This window comes from Chiloscyllium plagiosum, unplaced genomic scaffold (assembly GCF_037043375.1).
Source record: "Chiloscyllium plagiosum isolate Xiang-an unplaced genomic scaffold, Cpla_swu_hap1 HiC_scaffold_35, whole genome shotgun sequence".
Taxonomy (NCBI): Eukaryota; Metazoa; Chordata; class Chondrichthyes; order Orectolobiformes; family Hemiscylliidae; genus Chiloscyllium; species Chiloscyllium plagiosum.
Window position 1 is genome coordinate 52,215,401 of NW_028270173.1, and position 15,426 is coordinate 52,230,826.

General features: G+C 47.2%; 1 protein-coding gene across 1 annotated transcript; it reads left to right on the forward strand.

Annotated features, from left to right (window-relative positions):
- Positions 1-755: 755 nt before the first annotated feature.
- LOC148140870 (class I histocompatibility antigen, F10 alpha chain-like) lies at positions 756-8,677 on the forward strand. Its single transcript, XM_087979039.1, has 6 exons — positions 756-825; positions 3,575-3,835; positions 4,221-4,496; positions 4,613-4,891; positions 7,897-7,929; positions 8,646-8,677. Exons 1-6 carry the CDS (start codon positions 756-758, stop codon positions 8,675-8,677), a joined length of 951 nt encoding a protein of 316 aa, XP_087835165.1.
- The last annotated feature ends 6,749 nt before the right edge of the window (positions 8,678-15,426 follow it).

Genomic DNA, 15,426 nt, shown 5'->3' on the forward strand with positions numbered 1-15,426 from the left:
CATTTCTGTTCTGAATTTACCCCCTCTAATTCTAAGGCTGTGTCCACGGGTCCTAGTCTCCTCGCCTAACGGAAACAATTCCCTAGCATCCACTCTTTCCAAGCCATGTATTATCCTCTAAGTTTCTAAGTTTCCCCTTAATCTTCTAAAGTCCAATGAATACAATCCCAGGATCCTCAGCCGTTCCTCATATGTTAGACCTACCATTCCAGGGATTATCCATCTGAATCTCCACTGGACACACTCCAGTGCCATTATGTCCTTCCTGAGGTGTGGGGACCAAAACTGGACTCTAGGATGTAGCCCATCGGAGCCAAGAGATTTATCAATTTTAAGACCTTTTAGCTTTTCTAGCACTTTCTCTTTTGTGATGGCAACCATACTCCACTCAATCCCCTGACTCCCTTTAATTGTTGGGATATTACTCATATCTTCCACTGTGAAGACTGACGCAAAGTACTTGTTACGTTCTCCTGCTATTTCCTTATCTCCCATCACTAGGCTTCCAGCATCAGTTTGAAATGGTCCAATGTCTACATTTGCCTGTCATTTGTTTGTTTCTTATGTATTGATTTCCTATGTTTAATTCCAGAACACGAGTGTGGACTCCACTTTCTCCCCTCAAACGGGAGTCACCCTTTATTTACAGGTACATAGCACATGACAGTGACTCAGCTAGCACGGAGCCAGCTCCTAGAGTGAACAGAACCCCTGACCCTCCTGTTTATATCTGTCAGCTGGGGCTTCCTGATAGGATGAAGTTAACAGCCACAATCAGGGAACTCATATTCGATGAGGGAAACCTGAATGATAACATACGGATCAGTACACCAGTAAACTGGGGCTGAGGGGTGGTTTAAAGTGAAGCTGATTGGTTTGTGGCCTCATGGCCAGTTGTAATGACAGAGCTCCTCTGCCCGCCAACAGCAAGGTGATTGGTTGTCAGGGAACTGAACAGCTCAGGGCTGACCGCAAAATTGTATTGAATTTATTGCCAAATGTACTGAGGCACAGCGAAAAGCTTTGTCTTGTGAACAATACAGGCAGATCACAGAGTTAAGTAGCACAGGTAAGTAAATAATAGGTAAACAGCAGCAAAAGCAAAAACGCAGGTACAGGCGAATGTTAAGAGTTTGTGAATCCATTCAGTATTCTAACAACTTAGGGTCGAAATGGTTTCAAAACCAGCTGGTGCATGTGTTCAGGCTTCTGTACCTTCTCCCCGATGGTAGGGGTTGTAGAAAAACATTGCCAGGGTGGGATGGATCTTTGAGAATGCTGGCGGCCTTTCCTTGACAGCGGGCCTGGTAGATGGATTCTATCGATGGGAGATTGGCCTTTATGATTGTCCGGGCCGACTTCACCACTCTCTGTAACCGTCTCCGATTTTGAATGGTACAGTTGCCATACCAGGTAGTGATACATCCAGATATAATGCTCTCAGTGGCGCACCTATAAACGTTGGCAGAGCGTCATGCCAAATTTCCTCAGCTGCCTGAGGAAGAAGAGACATTGTTGGGCCATTGTAACCAATGCATCCATGTGAAGAGTCCAAGAAAGCTTGTTGTGGATGACCATTCCCAGGAGCTTGACACTCTCCACTCGTTCCAGCTCTGTGCTGTTAATGTGTAGGGGGGGCATGAGTAACATCCCACCCAAAGTCAATAATGAGTTCCTTGGTTTTGCCGGCATTGGGAGCTTGGTTATTCTCAGTGCACCGTTTTTCCAGGTCTTTCATCTGTAGTCTGTATCGTCGCCATCTGAGATTTGACCGACTGTGGTGGTGTCATCAGCGAACTTGTAAATGGCATTAGTCTGGTATTTGGTGACGCAGTCATGGGTATACAACAAGTACAGTAGGGGACAGAGTACACACCCCTGGGCGGCTCCAGAATTAAGTGTTAGTGAGGATGAAATATTGTCCCCAATCTTCACTGATTATAGCCTGTGGGTCAGGAAACAGGTCAGTTTCAGAGAGTGGGGCTCAGTCTGAGATCACAAAGTTTAGTCATCAGTCTTGAGGGGATAATACTGTTTTAATTTTTTTTAGAAGTTACATCCTCAAGTGCATTTTAACAAGTGGTGTCATGTCGGCCCAGATAAAGTATTGAAGGTGTAAACTCCCTGTGTGAGAATGTCTGTGCCACAATGGTCAGAATGATTCAAATCTAAAAACGGATTTACAAACTCTTACATGGATTCATGCAGTTTTTGAGCAAAGTACAATGTAATTCTGCAAGTACAAATTCACCCACAAACTTATATGTGTATGTGTGCATGTGGGTGTGCGTGTGTGTATGTTATGTGTGTGTCGGAGTGTCTGTGTGTGTCTGTCTGTGTGTGAGACATAACAAACAATCCAGGTCTTTTTCAATATATGGTTTCAGTTATATCACACTGTAAACTTTTGCTGTAAATTCTGTGTCCTACAATCTTATTCTCCACAATCACCTGATGAAGTAGCAGCTCTCCGAAAATTAGTGCTTCCAAATAAACCGATTGGACTGGAACCTGGTGTTGTGTGATTTTTAACTTTGTCCACCCCAGTCCAACACCAGTGCCTCCCAATTAATGAAGCAAACCCCAGTTCGAATACCGAATGAAATGATGTGACACAGCTCCTGTTTAAATGACAGGGATAAATGAAGCGAAATTGGACATTTTTAACATCCAATGGCAGAACTAGGAAATATCAACCGAATTATTGAGCAAACTTCCTCGTCTCTTGCTTTCTCCCAACAATCTCTCTCTCTTCCTTCCCGCTGTTCTCTCTCTCTCTCTCTCTCTTTCCCCTCCCCAGTGTCTCTCTCTTCTTTCCTTCTTCTTCCCTTCTTCTTCCCTTCTTCTTCCCTTCTTCTTTCCTTCTTTCTTTTTCTCTCTCTCCACCTAACCTCAGCCTCTTTCCCATCCCCTCCCCAATCTATTATCCAACCTTCCCCAGAGTCTCATTTCCCTCCCTGGTCTCAACCCCTCCCCCCGCTCCCCATCCCAGTTTCTTTCTGTCCTGTGTAATCTCTCTCTCCCCCTCCTTCACAGTCTTTATCCCCTCATCAGTCCCTTTGCTCCTCCCAATCCCTTTCCCTCCCCTGCAATATCTTTGCCTTCTACGCCTGCCTCTCGCCCTTCTCGATCTGTAACCCCTCCCATTCTATTCTTCCAGGTCCCAGTCTCTTTTGTCCTCATCCCAATGTTCTCTCTTCACCTCTGACCTTCCTTATCTCATTTCCAAACCCTCCACATTCTCTCCTCACTCCTCAGTGTCCCTCCTCCATGCTGTACAGTCTCTCTTCCTCATTTCCCAGTTCCTCCGCAGTGTTTCTCTCTCTCCCCCATCCCCAGTATTTATTTTCCAATGCTAGTCTCCGTCCCTCGTCTGTCTCCGTCCCTCGTCTGTCTCCGTCCCTTCCCTGTCTCTGTCCCTCCCCAGTCTGGCTCTCTTAATCCCCCAAGTCTCTCTTCCTCGCCCCCACCAGCCACATTCTGTTTTGTTTGCTAGTTCCTCTCCCTCCCAGTTTTCCTTCCAGTGCTTGTTCTGCAGTTTGATAACCAGCTCCTCGAACTGTTTATATTACAGAGACTAACTCACGAACAATAAAATATACAATTGTCTCAGGAGAACAAGATTTCCCTAAAATCACTGTTGTTGCGATGGTCAACGGAATACAAACAGGTTACTTTGACAGTGATACCCGTCGCTGTGTCCCTAGGCAGCAGTTCCTGGCTGATTCACTCAGTGTGAAATTCTGGGATGATGCTACAGATCAGGCGATCACACACACCGGGCTGGCAAAGGGGAATCTGAAATCGATCATGAAAAGGACAAACCAGACTTCAGGTAAAATCTCACCGTCAATTGTCCACATTATCCCCCAGGTCACTCCACTCAGTCCATCTCCCAGCACTGACCCCTGGGTCTGTCCACTCAGTCCATCTCCCAGCACTGACCCCTGGGTCTGTCCACTCAGTCCATCTCCCAGCACTGACCCCTGGGTCACTCCACTCAGTCTATCCCCCAGCACTGACCTTGGAATGTAAAGTGAAATGAGGACTGTCAACTAATTCTGCAACTTTAACTTGAGATTGGAACCCTTTCCCCTCTGATCAGACTGTGACCCTCATCCCCTATTTCCATCTGATATTTGATCCCCTTTCCCTCTGATCAGACAGTGTGTGATTATCTATTATTTATTGATGATTGATCCCTGTCTGGTCACTGACAGGAATTCACCCTCTCCAATGGATACATTCTGTTGAGGTCAGTGAAGATGGCTCTGTGAAGAGATCGATGAGATTTGGATTTGATGGAAAGGACCACATTAGTTTAGAGCCAGACAGAATGAGATGGGTTGCCGCAAATCACTTTGCAGTGATCAATAAAGAGAAATGGAATTCGGATCAATCCTGGAACTACTATTGGGAATCATATCTGCAAAAAACATCTGTTGAACATTTAAACAGATATCTGGAAGTTGGAAAGGAATATTTCACAAGGAAAGGTATGTATTTCAGTTTTGTTCCATGTTCGGATCTAACCTCACTGATCTATGAAACCGTTCTCCCATTCCATTCAGTGTCTGTCTATTGTTTGTGGTTTCACCCTTTCCCATCACAGTTCAGCCTGAAGTGTTCATCTCCAGGAGGGAGCCCAGTCGTCAGGAAAAGCCGCTCACTCTCTCCTGCCTGGTCACTGGGTTTGATCCTGCAGACATCGAGGTGACCTGGCTAAGGAATGGAGAGGTCATGTCTGAGACCCAATCCTCGGGGGTTCGACCGAACCACGATGGGACCCATCAGATCCAGAAAGAGATTGAGATCAATGCTGGGGATGAGGAGCAATACTCCTGTCACATTGAACACAGCAGCCTGGCAGAGAGCAAGCTCTATCAGTGGGGTAAGGGACTGGAGAGTGTGTGTGTGTGTCTGTGCCTGTGTCTGTGTGCCTGTGTCTGTGTCTGTGTGTGTGTGTGTATATATATATACATGTGACAGATGAAACTATTTAGAGGACACTTTTTCACTTCCTTGTTTGCAACTACCCATCTTGTTCTCTGCGTTGATATGTCATGTTGGTCTCAGTTGCGTTAAAGATTTCAATTCTAAGTTTGAAAGGGTCTCCGAATCCCAAACTTCCAGCACCTTTTGGGGATTCCAGATTCCCACAGCCCTGTTATTGGTGAAGTACTCATCGATTTCACTCCGGAATAATCTCACCAGAATTACAAGAAGATTTGCTTGTATTCCAGGCTTCAGCACCAGACATGGGCCCAGATTGTCCAGCAGCCAGACAGTCAGAGACTGGACACACCTTGAGAGAGGAGGGTCTGGACCCCTCAGAATTCCTGACTCACTGAATGGGATTTGTCTGGGAAGTTTCAAACCGTACCCGGAACCCTCTGGAAAGATCTCAGGTTCTGAGGTTAGGGATTGGAAGCTTCTTTAACTCCTAGTGTGATGATGCTGTCACTTTAAAAGGTTGTTGGTGTCCTAGTTTTTGTTTTGAAGAGAGGTTGTAAGGCAGAGGCACCAAACTCGCTGCTGATCATGACTGAGGTAAACAAGTTGTGAGGTCTTGAAGTTTTTTTTTAAACTGGAACAATAGAATCAATCTGAATGGGCGTGGCCAGCTCTCACAGATCCAGATTTCTCAGTTTGGTTTTTATCAGTTACGTCAGAAGCCTTTGGGGTCTCAAAAGAGTTGGCAGGTTCAGTGAATGTCACCTGGCTACTACTGTCTGCATTTTCTTCTTGATATTGTTTCTCCAGGATTGGAGAACTGCATGTAAGAATCTGTGTCTGAATTTACCTTTTTGCCAAGGTGTTTATAGGATGTTACAATATTGCAACAGTTAATTAGTAATAGGTACTATGTTCAGTTACATTTTTCAATCGTTAAGTTATTCAAAATTCCTTTTTCTTTTGTTTGTATTTTAATTACAGCGTTTAAATAAATTGTGTTTTGCTTAACATTGAGTTGTTTGAACACTTGCATTGCATCTGGAACACTGCACTTCCCATCCAGTTTTAAAAGAAGAAACGGTTCAGATCTCGACTCCCTTCTTCAGATATTTTGAGGGGGCCTGGTGTGGTCCCTAACACCAGAGAACTAGAAAACCGACCATCTCCAAACGTACTGCTGATCCCTCCATTCACACACTGACGAGGATATCTGGTCAGCGTGGGAAAGTTGGACAGAACACGCACACTTGTTGTGTGACTCTTTAACTCTTTGACTCCATCCCCTCAAACCTATGACCTGATACTCTGCAACCATTACTTGACCTCTCCCCAGCACCAACACCAGCTCACCGCCTCCAGATGTCTGTCAGACTCGCAGTGCATCACCCTGGACAGACAACTGGGACACAACACAGAACTCCACAACTGGATCCCTAACAAGGCCCCCTCACCAGCCCACTGTGGCACCCAAACCCCATTCCATTGGTACTCAACATCCCCAACACTCACCAGTGAGTTCCCAAACTGCCCCTTGCCCAACCACTGAGGAAGTGCCTTCTGGGTACCTAACTACACCCCTCCAACCATTCACTCACTCCTTCACCTCACCCAAGGCCGATCTACCCCACCAGCACTCGTAAGGACAGGACACAGAGATATTGGGGAGAATGGGAACTGAACTGTCTGGGGAGGTAACCCCCAGGACAGGTACAACACGATGTTTATACCCCTATCAATGGGATCCTTGGTGACTTCACTGGAGAGTGAAATCGGGAGAGGGTCAAACCAGCATTTCAACCAATCCCAACAATTCCCAACAGCTCGGAGCAGTTATAATTGTTCCCAATCAACACAGAGCTAGAAATAAATCCAGGAACAGAGAGAATCCTGATATATTTCCAATGTGTTTCAGAAAAGCAATTGGCTGCATTCCCAACTTGGAAGTCTCATTGCATCAATGGTCATTCTATTGGCTGTTATTGTCGGGATAGTCGGAATAATCATCTGGAAATGGTCACGGAGAGGTAAGAATCAGAGAGAGGGGAATGTGGAACTGAGGGGACTGGGTGAGTGCTGGGAGTACAGGGCACTGTGGGGAATGGAACTGATTGAATTCCCACACACAGATACACACGTATAAACACGGCTCGTTCCCTGTCTGATCTTCCTTTATGTGATCAGCCCAGACCAGGTCTAATATTTATCATTAGACCCACTGCACCCAATCAGATCCTCACTGACTGAATATTAATGGAATGGAAGGGATTTTCTGCATCTCCATAAAGTGTAAGGATGGACGGGAGTGTGGGAATGAGGATTTCTGACACAATCCCTGTAAAACCTTCCTTCCTGCCTTGTTTGGGCACCATCACCTTGATAAATTTGAAGATCTCTCTCCCTTAATGAGTTTGTGCAGTTTTGGATGACTTATTACTTTGGTTTGACCCTCGGCGTGTGACTCTGATACCGATCATGTTATTCCAGGCATTTGGTTTGTCTCCAGTACCACCGTATTTTTAATGTTTTGGAATGATCTCTCTGCCCCATTTAATGGGATTCTGGATCATCCCTTCTCTTGTTATCCAGCTGTTGACACTTTCCTCCCACCATCTGACATTTGTGATCACCTGCAGAGACTCCACTTACCCCATTTGGATGATCTTTTGATCTCTCTGCCCATTGATCTCCCTGCTGATAAATTCGGTGTCTGTGTGCTTCTCTCTCACTTCACCTGAGGAAGGGGCTACGCTCAGAAAGCTTGTGATTTCAAACAAACCTGTTGGACTGTAACTTGGGACCGTGTGTGATTTCTGACTGTGTTCACACGAGTCCAATACCAACACCCCCACATCAATCTCCATTCCCTCACACTTGTTGTGTTCTCACTCTCTGAGAATGGATTATTCCCCATCCTAATGGACATTTATTTTGTTTCTGCAGATTCACCAAATGGGACCTACACAACAGCTCCCAGTAAGTGGCTGAGGGGACAGAGTGTTGGGAATGATGGATAAGGTAATGGGAGGTGTAGAGTAGGTTCCCTACAGTGTGGAAACAGGCCCTTCAGGCCAACAAGTCCACACAGACCCTCCAAAGGGTAACCCAACCAGACCCATTCCGCAACCCTATATTTACCCCTGACGAACACACCTAACACTATGGGCAATGTAGCATGGCCAATTCACCTGACCTGCACACCTTTGGATTGTGGGCAGAAACTGGAGCACCCAGAGGAAACCCACACAGACACAGGGAGAGTGTGCAAACTCCGCACAGTAACCCGAGGTGGGAATTGTACCCGGGTCCCTGGTGCTGTGAGGCAACAGTGCTAACCACTGAGCCATCCGTGCTGCCCCTATGAGAGTGTAGAGTTATATTTGCCAGGTGTTGCTCAGGGTGATGGGTCCGTCTCCTCACAATGCTGTTTCTCAGCCAACACTCTCTTATCGTCCTGTTTCTCTACTCCATGTCCCCAGTGTCTCTCCTTCGAATTGTCACCCTCCATTCTCTTCCCCCACTGCCCCTCCCTCCACTCACTCACCCTTAATTCCCACTGGGGGGTGATCGGAGAGTCTGGTTAGTTAGTGCTGAGGGTGATTAAATCCTGGGTCCAGTGAGTGATGGAGAATATCTCACACTGTCTCATTTTATATTTGATATTCTGTCACATTCTGTTTTTATTTTCTCAGCTTCTGATATCTCTGGTGCAGCTTCTTCATGATTCGGTAAGTGACATGTCAACTTTTCTCTGACTGAAATTTATTAGATTTAGATTCTCTCGATTTATTTGGAACATTTTCACATCCCTCCTGACCCTGTCCCACCCTCCCATACACTGTTAAACCCTATCAGACTAATTCCCCTCCCCTCCTGACCCTGTCCCACCCTCACAGTCACTGTTAAACCCTGTCAAACCATTTCCCCTCCCACCCCCCCTGACCCTGTCCCACCCTCTCAGTCACAGTTAAACCCTGTCAGACTAATTCCCCTCCCCTCCTGACCCTGTCCCACCCTCCCAGACACTGGTAAACCCTGTCAGACTAATTCCCCTCCCCTTCCCAACCTGAAGTGATTGCCTCCTGTCTGTCCATTCCTGACCTTGTGGGTTTCCTGGGCCCCAGTACAGGATATTCCCGGAGCCTCACTGCAGAATAACGACTGCTCCTGTTCCAGTGTGAACATGGACACCATTGTCTATCCTTCCATGTCACAGCAGACACACAGAAATACAGCTCATTGTTCACACTCAATTCCTTCAGGACTGAGATCAATTTTTCTGGGAATGTGTTTCCACAGATTGAGCAGTGGATCCCAGATCCCCAGGTTTGGATCCTGGTTCTTCAAGTGAGACCTTCTCAAGTCGTGTTTCCATCCCGTCTCAGAAATGTGAGCAGTGTCACCGTCAGAGGGATCTTCACAGATGGTTCCTCTCTCACACTTTCTCATCTGAAATGAAGCAACGTCCTGAGGGAACTCGGAGACAGTTTTTATATTGAAAGAAATTGATTTTGCATCTGACGTTAAGAAATTTCAAATGTTATGCAAATTTCTGTACATAAATATCAGTTTTACATATTCTAATTCTTAGATAAATATATAAATATTATAAATCTGAGTTATTGTTGAATACTAAAATCTATCACTCCTTATCACCATTGTTTAACTACAATCACCAATATGTGTCATTTGTAATCATTAAAAGTTATTTATTGACTTATTGATTGTGATATTTTTATTAATGATTTCACGAGAACGATTATATTCATTTACACAGCAGCAGCTTGTGGCAGTTGCAGAGTTCAATTTGGGTTGCACGGTGGCATAGTGGTTAGCACTGCTGCCTCACAGCGCCAGAGACCCGGGTTCAATTCCTGCCTCAGGCGACTGTCTGTGCTGAGTTTGCACATTCTCCCTGTGTCTGCATGGGTTTCCACCCACAGTCCAAAAATGAGCAGGTTAGGTAAATGGGCCATACTAAATTGCCTGTAGTGTTAGGTGGAGGGGTAAATGTAGGGGAATGCGTCTGGATGGGTGGCGGGTCGGTGTGGACTTGTTGGGCTGAAGTCCTGTTTCCGCACTGTAAGTAATGTAATCTAATCGAATCAGTGTGAACTGGGGAGTTAAAACCATATCCATCTGCCTCTATTGTAAAATCCAAATCCCAGATGATAACTCCATACTCGTCAAAACAATCAGGGAAAGTCCATTCCCAGAAAGTGGGAACACGCAAGTGTGAGGGAATGGAGATTGTGTCAGAACCTGATGGAGATTCTGGACATCGCTTTCATTCCATCGATATTCCCTGAGGATGTGAGTGTGTGTGTGTGTGTGGTGGGTTTGATGACCAACATCAGACTTGTACAAAAGGACATAGCTACTAGACTGGGTCTGCAGCAGGTGGTGAGGGAACCAACAAGAGGGAAAAACATACTTGATTCCATCTTTCCAATCTACCAGCTGCAGGTACAAATGTCCATGACAGTCTCAGTGAGAGTGACCATCGCACTGTCCTTGTGGAGGCAAAGTCCCACTGTCACATTGGGAATAACCTCCATCGTATTGTGTGGCACTATCACTGTGCTAAATGGAACAGACTTGAATCAGATCTAGCAGCTCAAGCCTGGGTATCCATGAGGCACTGTGGGCCACCAACAGCAGCAGAACCATACTCCAGCACAATCTGTAACCTCATGCCCTGGCATAGCCCCCACTGAACCATTAACACCAAGACAGGGCATCAACCCTGGTTCAATGGGGAGTGTAGGACGGCATGCCAGGAGCAGTACCAGACATACCTGAAGATGAGGTGTCAACCTGGTGAAGCCACCAAACAGGACGACTTGCATGTCACACAACATAAGCTGCAAGTGACAGACAGAGCTAAGCGATCCCACAACCAACAGACCTGATCTCAGCTCTGCAGTCCTGCCACATCCAGCCAACTCACTGGAGGCTCCACAAATATTCCCACTCTCACTGATGAAACAGCCCATTACCTCAGTGTGAAAGATAGGCCTGAAGGTTTCACAGCAATCTTCAGTCAGAAGTGTCATCTCAGCCTCCTCCAGTGGTCCCCAGCATTACAGATACCAGTCTTCAGCCAATTCAATTCACTCCACGTGATATCAAGAAACAGTTGAAGACACTGGGTACTGCAAAGGCTTCAGGCCCTGACAACATTCAGGCAATAGTACTGAAGGCTTGTGCTCGAGAACTTGCCACTCCCCTATCCAAACTGTTCCAGTCCAGTTACAACACTGGCATCGACCCACCAATGTAGAAAATTGCCCAGGTATATCTTAGACACAAAAAGCAGGACAAACCCAATCTGCCCCATCAGTCTCCTCTCGATCATCAGTAAAGTGATGGAAGGTGTCATTAACAGTGCTATCAAGCAGCACCTGCTCAGCAATAACCTGCTCAGTGATGCCCAGTTTGGGCTCTGCCAGGGTCACTCAGCTCCTGACCTCAATACAGCCTTGGTTCGAACATGGACAAAAGAGCTGAATTCCAGAGGGGAGGTGGGAGTGACAGCCCCTGACATCAAGGCTGCATTCGACCGAGTGTGGCATCATGGAACTCGAGCAGAACTGGAATCAATGGATATTGGGGGAAAACTCTCCAGTGGATAGAGTCATACCTGACACATAGGAAGGTGGTCTTGGTTGTTGGAGGTCAGTCACCTCAGCTCCAGGAAAGCTCTGCAGGAGTCCCTCAGGGTATTGTCCTAGGCCCAACCGTCTTCAGCTGCTTCATCAATGACCTTCCCTCCATCATAAGGTCAGAAATGGGGATGTTTGCCAGTGATTGCACAATGTTCAGCACTATTTGCAACTCCTCAGACACTGAAGCAGTCCATGTTCAAATGCAACAAGGTCTGGACAATATCCAGGCTTGGGCTGACAAGTGGCAAGTAACATTTGCGCCACACAAATGCCAAGTTATAACCATCACCAACAAGAGACAATCTCACCACCACTCCTTGGCATTCAATGGTGTTACCATCACTGAATCCCCCCACTGTCAACAGCCTGTGAGTTATCATTGATCAGAAACTCAGTTGGACTCACCACATAAATGCAGTGTCGTCAAGAGCAGGTCAGAGGCAAGAGAGACTGCAGCAAGTAACACGTCTCCTGATTTCCCAAAGCCTGTCCACCAACTACAAGACACAGGTCAGGAGTGTGATGGAATACTCCCTGCTTGCCTGGATGAGTACAGCCATCTCAACACTGAAGAAGCTTGATACCATCCAGGACCTAGCAACCCAACTGATTGGCACTGTATCCACCAACATCCAGTCCCTCCACCACTGACACTCAGTTACAGCAGTGTTTGCTATCTACGGAAATTCATCAAAGATCCTTAAACAGTGCATTCCAAACCCACAACCACCTCCATCTGGAAGGTCAAGGTCAGCAGATATATGGGAACACCACCACCTTCATGTTCCCCTCCAAGCCACTCACCATCCTGACTCGGAAATATGTCACCATTCCTTCACTGTTGCTGGTCAAAATCCTGGATTTCCCTCCTTAATGGCATTGTGGCTCAACCCACAGGAGGTAGACTGCAGCAGTTCAAGAAGGCAGATCACCACCACCTTCTCAAGGGCAACTAGGGATGGGTAATAAATGCTGGCCAGTCAGAGACCCCCACATCCCTCACAAACAGAATCAATAAAAAAACTGGGGGAGGTGTGATACATGGTTATTGTCTCTGGAGGAGGAATCCAGTGACCAAAGTATCATTCCAGAATGAGAAACTTCTTTCTCCTCCAGGGAGTTGTTCAATGTTCACACCTGGATGTGACAGGACAGCAGAGCTTCGATCTTACCTATCGGTTGTGGAATCACTAAATTCTGACTCTGCTCCCTCTGCTGTTTACTGCACAATCAGTCCTGATCTGTCACTTCACTGACCAACACCATCACTTACAATTTCGCCTCCAAGCCACTCACCATCCTGACTTGGAAATATAATGCACTTCCTTCACTGTCACTGGGTCAAAATCCTGGAATTCCCTCCCACCACCACATGAACTGCTGCTGTTCAGGAAGGTACCTCACCCCCACCTTCTCAAGGACCGTTAGGGACGGGAAATAAATTCCAGCAGCCAGTGATTCCCACATCCCTGCAGTGAATAAAAAAGACATCACTTTTCATCTCTCCTTGGTCCTGTTCCTGTGATCCCTCCCACATTCCTCATTGAACCGGGGTTGGTCCCCTGGCTTGGTGGTAATGAGAGACTGGGGGTTGGGGTGAGCCATGAGGTTACAGTTTGTATTGGATGGCAGTTCTGCTGGTGTTGATGACCCACAGTACCTCATGGACACACAGTCTTCATCTGCTCGACCTGTTCACATCCCACAGGAGGGGAGGGAGGGGGTGTGCCATGAGATTTAATGGGGAAATATGTTCTCACAAGATGGTTATTGGCAGGAGCAGAGTGCAGTGAACAGTCTGTTTCCACCCCACCCCCACCCGACACTGGGTTCTCTGTACCTGACTCTCACCGTCAATCCCCCCCCCCACTGGGTTCTCTGTACCTGACTCTCACATTAATCTCCCCCCCCATTCCTCACTGGGCTCTCAGTACCTGACCCTCACCATCAACTCCCCCCCCACCAACACTGGGATCTCTGTACCTGATTCTCATCATCAATTCCCCCCCCCCCCCCCCTCCGGGTTCTCTGTACCTGATTCTCATCATCAATTCCCCCCCCCCCCCCCCTCCGGGTTCTCTGTACCTGATTCTCATCATCAATTCCCCCCCCCCCCCCCCCAACCCCACCGGTTCTCTGCACCTGTACCAACCGGATTCACTGTAATTAAAAGTTTCAATCAATTCTGAAATAAATCCTTTTCACAATAGCCCACAGGCAACCTGACTCTCTGTAATTAATCCACTCCATGTTCCCTCACATTAAACTCTCTGTCAGGTTTAGGTCATTGATCACTGACTGGGTGAAGAATCTCTCTCACTGTAACTGTGTCCTCCTGTTCTGAATCTCTCGGTGTCGTTTAAAACCAATCTCAGATTTCCCTTTTCCAGACTGTTTAATGTTTTATAAATCCCATCAGGTGCTTCCTTTCCTGGTAGAATAGCCCAATTCGCGTTGCCACATGACCCAGAACCTTGACCCTGGGGGTGAGCCTGGGTGTTTCTCTCTCTGCACTCCCCCCTTCCACACTCCCCCCTCCCAGGGTCTGAGTGTCTCCCCTGTGACTGTGTCCTGAATTAGACTCAGTACCAGGAAGAACACCAGGGTCCAAGGGATTCCCAGCCAGCAGAGGGTTAGCAGTGACTGATACTGACCTGTGACCCATGACCCAGGGTGGCACCATGCCTCAGTGGTTAGCACTTCTGCCTCACAGCCCCAGGGACCTGAGTTTGATTCCAGCCTTGGGCGACAGTCTGTGTGTAGTTTCCCTGAGTCTGCATGGGGTTCCTCCGGGTGCTCCAGTTTCCTGCCGCAGTCGAACAGGTGCACCCTTGGTGGATTGGCCATGCTCAATTGCCCACAATGTCCAGGGTTTATTTTTTGGCTAACATGTGCAGGGATGTGTATGTTGGGTGGATTATCTGTAGGGATTCTATGATTCACGAATGGCCTTTTAATCTCCCAGTTCACAGAGAGAGAATGGAAAGCTGAATTCTGTACTCATCGGGAGAGACTCAGGAAAAATACAGGCAGGTAAAGGAAAGGATCACAACATTCTGGGAATACACTGTCCCTATTCCAATCAGGGACTGCGAATTAAACACTCTGATGGGGAAACAGCTTCTGTTTACAAACTGGAAAAACCAGTAATACAACAATCTTTGGAGACTGCATCCTATTTGTTGAGAAGTTTGATCCATTGTTTGATGTGAAGCTGCAGAAGCAGAAAAATGGAACAAGTGCTAAATGATGACCCGGTCCCAGCACAGCCAGGCTGAGGTTCAGGCTCTGAGCCAGTAAGGCTGGGGGTGAGAAGAGGCCTCCCCCACCAGCTCAAGGAGTATCAGGACAGCACTAGGACCCTGGGATCCCCCTCTCACAGTAAACATATGGCTCAGTCCTTCCAACTGGGGGAGGTGACGGTACATCAGGAGAGTCCCTCGGGCATAGAGTCATAGAGATGTACAGCACGGAAACAGACCCTGCAGTCCAACTTCTCCATATTTCTGACATTGTACCTATTACCCGTGTGTGTACATCTTTCTACAGTCCTGAGTGAGCTGTGTATGGGTGCACACTGAACACTCTATGTGTATCTGTCTATCTCCCTTCCCTTATCCCGGTTCCGTAACTTCACTATCAGCCTCTTCTCGGCCACTTTGTGTTATTGCCTGTCCTGAAGTCTGCATTGGAGGATGGTCACCGGAAGATCTGAAGCTGAATGTCCCTGCCCGCTGAAGTGTTCCCCACCTGGGAGGGAGCACACGCCTGCCTGGTGATGACTGAGCTGTTTCCCTGAGGGTAA

Coding starts and splice junctions, on each gene's coding strand:
- LOC148140870 (XM_087979039.1), top strand. CDS start 756: ATGAAGTTAACAGCCACAATCAGGGAACTCATATTCGATGAGGGAAAC. Junction 4,497..4,612: donor GGAATATTTCACAAGGAAAG/GTATGTATTTCA, acceptor TTCCCATCACAG/TTCAGCCTGAAGTGTTCATC. Junction 4,892..7,896: donor GAGCAAGCTCTATCAGTGGG/GTAAGGGACTGG, acceptor TTGTTTCTGCAG/ATTCACCAAATGGGACCTAC.